This window comes from Fragaria vesca, linkage group LG2 (assembly GCF_000184155.1).
Source record: "Fragaria vesca subsp. vesca linkage group LG2, FraVesHawaii_1.0, whole genome shotgun sequence".
NCBI lineage: Eukaryota > Viridiplantae > Streptophyta > Magnoliopsida > Rosales > Rosaceae > Fragaria > Fragaria vesca.
The window spans coordinates 20,551,109-20,558,565 of NC_020492.1; the positions used below are offsets into that span (position 1 = coordinate 20,551,109).

Consider the following 7,457-nt stretch of genomic DNA (forward strand, 5'->3'; position numbering starts at 1 on the left):
AGCCTGCTTCTTACACTTAGTCACTTTACAACTCAAAAGCTTTGACTCCCTCGCCTCTTCTTCTCATTTTCTTAAGGGTAATCAACTAATCACTATATCGATGAACAAGGAAAAGAAAAATGTCCCAGAATAGTGTACAAAGATTTCTGAATTAAATTATAGACATGATAATTGACTATGGTAAAGCTTTTGCATCATTCTGGAAGAGTGAAAACAATGCTAATGTTATTTGCATCGTTGTGGACAAATGCACCAAGCTTTCCAACAGCTTTTACCTCAGCTCATAAGAATAAGATATCTACTTAGTAAAAATTGAATTTTTAAAATTGGTTCTTGAAAATAATGTGGTACTAATCCTTTTCCAAAAAATTATCTTAAGTATAAAATTAACTGGGAGTGTTACCTAGAGAAAAGGGTTCCACAGTCACATCGATACTCTCTTGTGCCACAGATCTTAGAATGAGCTTTCCAATCTGATTGAACTGCATATCGCTTCGAGCACTTCTCACATTTCCACTTCTTCTCACCGTGCTTTCTGGAAAAGTGCTTCTTGATCCCAGTGAGGTCCCCAAGAGCCCTCGACGGGTCATGGTGGACACATGTCGGTTCCGGGCACAGATACACCTTCTTCTTCACCTCCTTGTTTGTCCTTTGCTTTAGCTTCCATGGCAGATTGTGGCCTCTCCGATGAAGCTGAAGGTTCTGCTCTCTCTGAAACCCTTTGTTGCACACTTCGCATATGAATCGATTCGTAGCCATGAGTGATTTTGGTGACAAGGCTATCACTTCAGCATCTGGGTCTGTTACATATAAAGTTCAAAATACTTAACGTACCAAAACAAAAGCCGATTGTATTAACAAAAGTTTAAAACAATAAAGCTGAGACATACCTGGGTTGCCTGGAAGATTTCTCTTCTTCTTTTGCGCTGGTTGTTGCTGATGTGTGGAAGATGATGAATCATTTCTGATACTCGAATTGGCAGAAGCGCTTAAATCTCCAGATGCACAGGTTAAATTGGACATGTTCTCGTCCACTGCAAAACCTTTCATCATAATTAATGGATTTGCACCTACATTAAATTAGAACAACTAAGCACTTCAATTCTGTCTTAACTATGACACCAAAGCATGCATGAGATTCATAAACATACATCAACAAATGGATTATCAGCTTTCACATCTAGCTAGCTAGCTGAGTTTAGATCTCAGTCCAAACCCTAAATTCAAATCCATACGAATCTGTCCAAGGGTCTCGTTTTTAAATAGCTTTTCAGTTCTGCCTTTTTTGATGATGATGCGTCTTCTTTGATTTTAAAACTCATCATCAAGAATCAAACAGAAAACATAAAAAAATGAAAAACGAGAGAAATTTACAGGAAAAAACAAGCACAGACCTTGCTGGTAATTAGGGGGTTGCATTCAAGTAGAGTATGTCCGAGTAATTTAACCTTGAATCATATGACAGACTGGATTCTCATATCAGAGAAGATGATGAAGATGGTGTGCTTTGCATGAGAGAGAAAGAGAAGGAGAGAGAGGGAGAGGAGAGAGAGAGAGAGAGAGAGAGAGAGAGAGATGTGGATGAGGACTGAAGAGGAGATTCCCTTGGAGGTGTCGACCCATCCATCCAGCACCACAGCTAGCTAAGCTATGCTAACCAACAGCCTTGCTTGTTCTGACGTGCACTTTCTGTCTTTTCCTTTGGTCTCTTTCCAGTCTCTCCCTCCTCATTTCACTTCTTTATTATTATATTTCTATTCACCACCAATTATCCTCCTAATTATTTCGTTTTAAAAATCACTTTCTTAAGCTCCAAAATTGACGAATGGTACAAAAGGAAAGCAAAACCGGCCAAGTGAAAAAGGTGAGCAAGAAGCTTTCACTTCACATACAGTTAGTTCCAGAGAGATCAAGAGATAGATGATAAGAAGTCGATTAAGGCCTTTCTAACATGATGGGTAAAAAGAGAGAAAAAGCTACATAGCAAAACCTCTCTTTCCTCTGTGCCTCATATTCACAAGCATGAATGAATGATTGGATGATTCAGTGTTGTATATATTGATTGAATAAAAACATATATTCTAGCAGACATGCTCATGGAAAACCACTCCTCCCCTCATTCTTAGCCCATCTATATTATACTTGTTTACATACGTACTGATCGATTTTTGTTCCTTAACCTATTCTCTAAAATGGCTAGCTTTCTGACATGTTTCTTGGCATTTGAAATGAAACATACATATAACTATGCAACACATATTGAGAAGTAGCTAGGTCATCGGTCCCCAGTGCCTCACAGCCCATCGATATTCGTCGTTTTATTTTACTGTGTGTTTGCTAGTGAGAGAGAAACACAGGAGAAAGGCCCCCCTAGCTCTCTCTCTCTCTCTCTCTCTCTCTCTCTCTCTAGCTCTATGATGATCAAGCACTCGTGATATATAGCAGTGAAACTGGCCGGTGATTTACAGTATGTACTTGACGACTGAGGTTGGAAGTAGAAAACAAAACGCGACAGTACGTAAGGCATTATCAGCTTAATTACCAGCAGTGTAAAAATGGAGCTAATTCGTAATTAGCATAATGCCAGATATAGTAGTAATAATTAGGAACTTAATATATAGATAGAAGTGACTGAGAACTGTGAAAACTGAGGTCAAGGGGTAACATCCAAATATTTTGATAAAACTTATGATGTGGATCAGTTAAATTATTAACTGTCATTTCTTTGCTGGCTAAAAATCAAAGAAGGGGGGGTCTAAGTTCAAGATTCAGATTCACTGGATGCATGATGTTCTTGTTTCAGTTTTGCCGTGCTGGTTTCTGAGACGGTCATGTCGTGTCTGGCTAGGTGTTTCAAACCGACACAAGGAAAGTTTGGATTTGAATCATACATGGGCTAGCTTCTTGGGCATTGTCTCTCCCAAAAGCCCCAAATATTGAGTTGGGCCTAGTTGCGGGCTTTGAAGAGGGTCTAACCCAAATCCGTGAAACCTTGTACTTTTCTCATAGATTTTCCAACGTTGTCTACACACCATGGGAAGGTGCCAAAATCACTTCTAGTACAACATCTTAACATGACATGTCTGTAGGAGCATAACAATGTTCTTCTCTTTCACTTTTTGTTGGTGAACTCCTAAAAGGAAGCTACATCATCTTTTCCTTTACTTTTCCTTTTTCTTTTTCAAGGCATTAGAGAAAGATGTTTTTGAGATTCCATTTAAGGGTCGTATTATCACCGCAAGTTAGAGAATGTTTTTTCCATTATTCTTTTTAAATCAAACACTTCGAATCTTATTTAGTTCAATTACTCACATCAAAAGACTCAACACTAACTAAATTTGTTTATGATTTCATATGTAACTCATTCTAATCAACTTATAAATTAAATCTAACATATCTCTAACGTGTTTATTATCATACTTTTAGTTCATCTTTAAATGTTTAGACTAAAACTCTATCTCTAAAAATTGACGAGACGTTCAAACATCGCAAGTGCAATTCAACGAACGTTCACCAAATGTTGAACATTTCTCCCCCAAAACGTTTCAACCCAACATAATGGCCATCCACATTATCCTGCAGGGCGGTGCCTCCCTTACATTTTCTATTTGCTGGGTTTGACCTCCTAATTTATATACAAGCTTCCATCTCTGTTTGCATGAACACACCAAAGTATAAAAGCAAACGATATATTCCCTTATCCCTCTATCACAGCATCATCGAGAAAAGTAAACAACCCAAGATTAGCCTCGTTTAGTTTAGTGCTTACGTCCCAAAGTTTGCAACTTTCAGAAGACAAGAAATGGTAAACCTTGGAGGGACTAGGATACAAATAAAGATGAAGAAATGTCTAACATTTCTACACACCAAACAGACGTGGCAACACAACGTTCGTACTTATCCATCAATCCAGGGGGTTCGCTTCTGATCTCAGCCGTCGTCTATAAATCTCAGGCATCTTGAAGTGAAGCGCATATTTCGTTTTCTTGATACAAAAAAACACCAAGCTTGTAAATTTTGTCGCATCAAAAAAATAAAGGCCGTAACTTTTTGTATGATAAGCTGAAAAAAATCAATGAAGCTTTGTGTTTGGGATTTGGGTGATTGCCACTATGCATATCAGGGTTGTTGTTAGCCCATTTCAATCTCCCATTTTCCATTTTCCATTTTCCACAGAGGTAAAAGAAAAATGAGCAAAGATGATGATGATGGAGGCACGAAGCAATCACGGGATTGGATGACCAACTTCCACCGTGATCTGATGGCCGGAGCGGTGATGGGTGGGATGGTGCACACGATTGTGGCGCCGATAGAGAGAGCCAAGCTGTTGCTGCAGACCCAAGAGAGCAACATGGCTATTCTTGGGGCAGGAAGGACCAGATTCAAAGGCATGTTGGATTGCATAGCCCGCACGGTTAGAGAAGAAGGCATCTTGTCTTTGTGGAGAGGCAATGGGAGCAGTGTTCTTCGTTATTACCCTTCTGTGGCTCTCAATTTTTCCCTCAAGGTAACTTCTTTTTCTGTCAAGATTGTTGCTTTGTTTTGTGTTTCAATTGGTTTGGAAGTTATTGTGATGGGTTTGGTATTTGGGGGGATAATTGGATTGAATTCATGGAATGAACATGTCGAAAGTGTATGTGAATGCATGCTTATATTTCCTGTTTACTTGAGTGTTTGATGAGATAGGAGTCCTTAGGTAGCAACATTGTCTCATTGGTATCTCATGATGATCTGTAATGTAGCTGGTTCCTGCATTACACAATTCGAATCGGATTTTTTGTAGCATGGTAGATTGACTGAGGGAGTTTGTTGGTGGATAGATTGTGAATGTGAATTTGCTAAACCGATCGGGACTCGGGAGGACTGGTTCTTTTATTCCAAAGATTTGCATCCTCTTGGATGAATTCCTCTAACGAGGGAGGAAATGTAGAGTAGAGAACTAGAGATAGAAAATTGGTTCATGGTCATATCCAATCCACTATTACTGAGGGCTTTTTCTCTGGTCCATTGTTTACGCCATGAGCGGTTTTTATCAGCAATTGGTATAAAAGATACTGAGATATCTGGTTGACTCTGATGACATTGTAAATAAAGGGTTCCATACTACTGTTCACCTAGCATGGATGCTCCTTCTGAAAGGGGATTTTTTAAGCAAGAGGGAGAAATGCAATCGTATTTTGGTTTCTACTTAAAGGTACTGGTTTGTAGGACAATTTTAGGCATGATTTAAGTCTGTCTAGGAACGGCCCTGGGTTGCAATGTTTGAGAGTGATAATGGTGGGTTTTCTGTAACTTTCATCACAAAGTGGGTTACTGCCTATAATTGTGCTAAGCTTTAGATTGTAGAAACTTTAGTGATGGAAATAGGTGTTTAGAGAAGAGAAAAAGAGTGTGTTGTAGTTTGGGAGAAATCAGAGTGGTTTGAAACAATAGGGAGGTGAAGAGAAACTTGGGAAGGAGATCTCAAGGCACTATGACTTTTGGAAATGGTGAAATCTATTTGTCAAAGTAAGGTCATGTTATTCAACCTTAAAATGAGTTGTTCATAAGATTCTCATAGAAGTTTTAAACCGTGGGATTGCCTTAGATGCAGTAAGTAAAGGAGATAGCAAGGGAAGTTCTCCCCTTAAGAGAGGTTTGTCAAGTTTATTCAATGTGACTACTTCATTTTCAGGGCGGGGGGATGCCCTTCCCTTGATAAGCCTGGAAAGAGGAAATAAGAAAAGACTAAGGTAAATATGGAGTGTTGACTCCAGGAGATTGAGATGGTTCTTCAAACCTGTGTCTCAAAATGCATATTGTCTGTCCTTGATAATGCTTTTGTCATTTCTTAAACTATATGGCAGAAGCTAGTAAAAGTATTGGCTATGAGATTAAAGAGAAGCAAGCATTAGAAGAATAGAAATCCGTCAGTTCCTAAACTCAGTTTACAACGTGTACATATTAAATACATATAGAAGTACATATACTGCATATTAAATACATCTTTTAAGTTGAATAACATGATGTAAAGTAAATTACAAGTCTACTACATAAACCCTGATACCATTCTATATTTGGCGCATTGATATTGATACTGAAGAAGTCTGTTTTTCTAGTTATTATTTGCGAATATGGTTGATGAATAGTTTTAATAGTTAATGATGACTTTGAACTGTTCATAACTTCATGCAGTGTAGTGCATCGTCCTTACAAATTGATATCTTTTACAGGATCTTTATAGAAACATGTTAAGGAGCGGAAGCTTAGATGGTCATTTTTTGTCTGGTGCACCTGCCAATTTCATTGCTGGGTCTGCTGCCGGTTGTACAACATTGATTATTATATACCCCCTTGATATTGCACATACCCGCCTTGCTGCTGACATTGGAAGAAATGAAGCCCGTCAATTTCGAGGAATATACCATTTTCTGGTTACCATACGCCAAAAGGATGGGATTCGAGGGATTTACAGAGGTCTTCCTGCCTCGTTACAGGGGATGGTCATTCACCGAGGACTTTATTTTGGTGGCTTTGATACAATGAAAGAGATCTTATCAGAAAATTCGAGGAAATGTGAGTTGGAGTTGCCGCTGTGGAAACGTTGGGTAGTGGCTCAGGCAGTCACGACCTCTGCTGGGTTGTTGTCATATCCACTGGATACAGTTCGGAGGAGGATGATGATGCAGTCTGGCTTGGAACAGCAGATGTACAGTGGTACGCTGGACTGCTGGAAGAAGATTTATAAGAAAGAAGGGGTGGTTTCATTTTATCGTGGTGCAGTTTCTAACATGGTTAGGAGTACTGGCGCAGCTGCCATCTTGGTTTTATACGACGAGGTCAAGAAGTTCATGCATTGGGGGCAGATTATAACACGAGAAACATTGTGATCTCCTCCCTGTCGCTTCATCTTAACAGAAGGATTAGAGTAGTTGATACTAGAATGAAGCAAATGGTATTTACAGCAGGAATACAGTTTCTTGTAAAGATCAGATCAGTTTTGGTGTAGTTTTGTAACATGCTGTGGTGACATTCGTTTTGCCGCATTGCTTTTTGAGGCTCTGGCAATTTACTCACTGATTTTACGTCATGAAATTAAAATTGGAAACTACAATTGGTAATATTTTATGGAAAAGCATGTTGATCATCTGTTCGCTTCTTCAACAAACCAGGGAATGAGATGATTTTACCAGATTATGAATTAGCTTAGGCCCTGAATTGGGTGATTCTGTATTTGTTTTCTTGGTCCAGGTCTGTAAAGAACTCATAGAATGGAGTTGATTCAGTCATGGAGTTTTTCTGTTCTTTTATAATTAATAATAATAACAAACCTTTGATTGGAAATGCAGAGAACATATGACAATATGACATTAGTACGACTACACACTTTCACACTTGCATGGTCGTTCAGACATATAAATAACTAAGATTACACAGTGTATTTTTACGCGATTTATACAAAAAATGATCTACTCAAA

The 7,457-nt window shown here is 38.7% G+C and overlaps 2 protein-coding genes across 2 annotated transcripts in view; one reads left to right on the forward strand and one right to left on the reverse strand.

The window, feature by feature from the left end:
- The window catches only part of LOC101311932 (zinc finger protein NUTCRACKER-like), a 2,889-nt gene extending 1,392 nt beyond the window's left edge, over nt 1–1,497 (reverse strand). The window contains exons 1-3 of the mRNA XM_004291000.1: nt 1,395–1,497; nt 891–1,070; nt 404–800 (exon numbers count right to left, since the gene is read on the reverse strand). Coding sequence (XP_004291048.1) covers nt 404–800; nt 891–1,070; nt 1,395–1,419 — 602 coding nt within the window. The 5' untranslated portion in view covers nt 1,420–1,497. The remainder of the gene's footprint in view (nt 1–403; nt 801–890; nt 1,071–1,394) is intronic.
- Nucleotides 1,498–3,934: 2,437 nt separating this feature from the next.
- Nucleotides 3,935–7,087, forward strand: LOC101312221 (probable ADP,ATP carrier protein At5g56450-like). Its single transcript, XM_004291001.1, has 2 exons — nt 3,935–4,507; nt 6,213–7,087. Exons 1-2 carry the CDS (start codon nt 4,190–4,192, stop codon nt 6,867–6,869), a joined length of 975 nt encoding a protein of 324 aa, XP_004291049.1. The 5' UTR covers nt 3,935–4,189; the 3' UTR covers nt 6,870–7,087.
- Nucleotides 7,088–7,457: the final 370 nt, after the last annotated feature.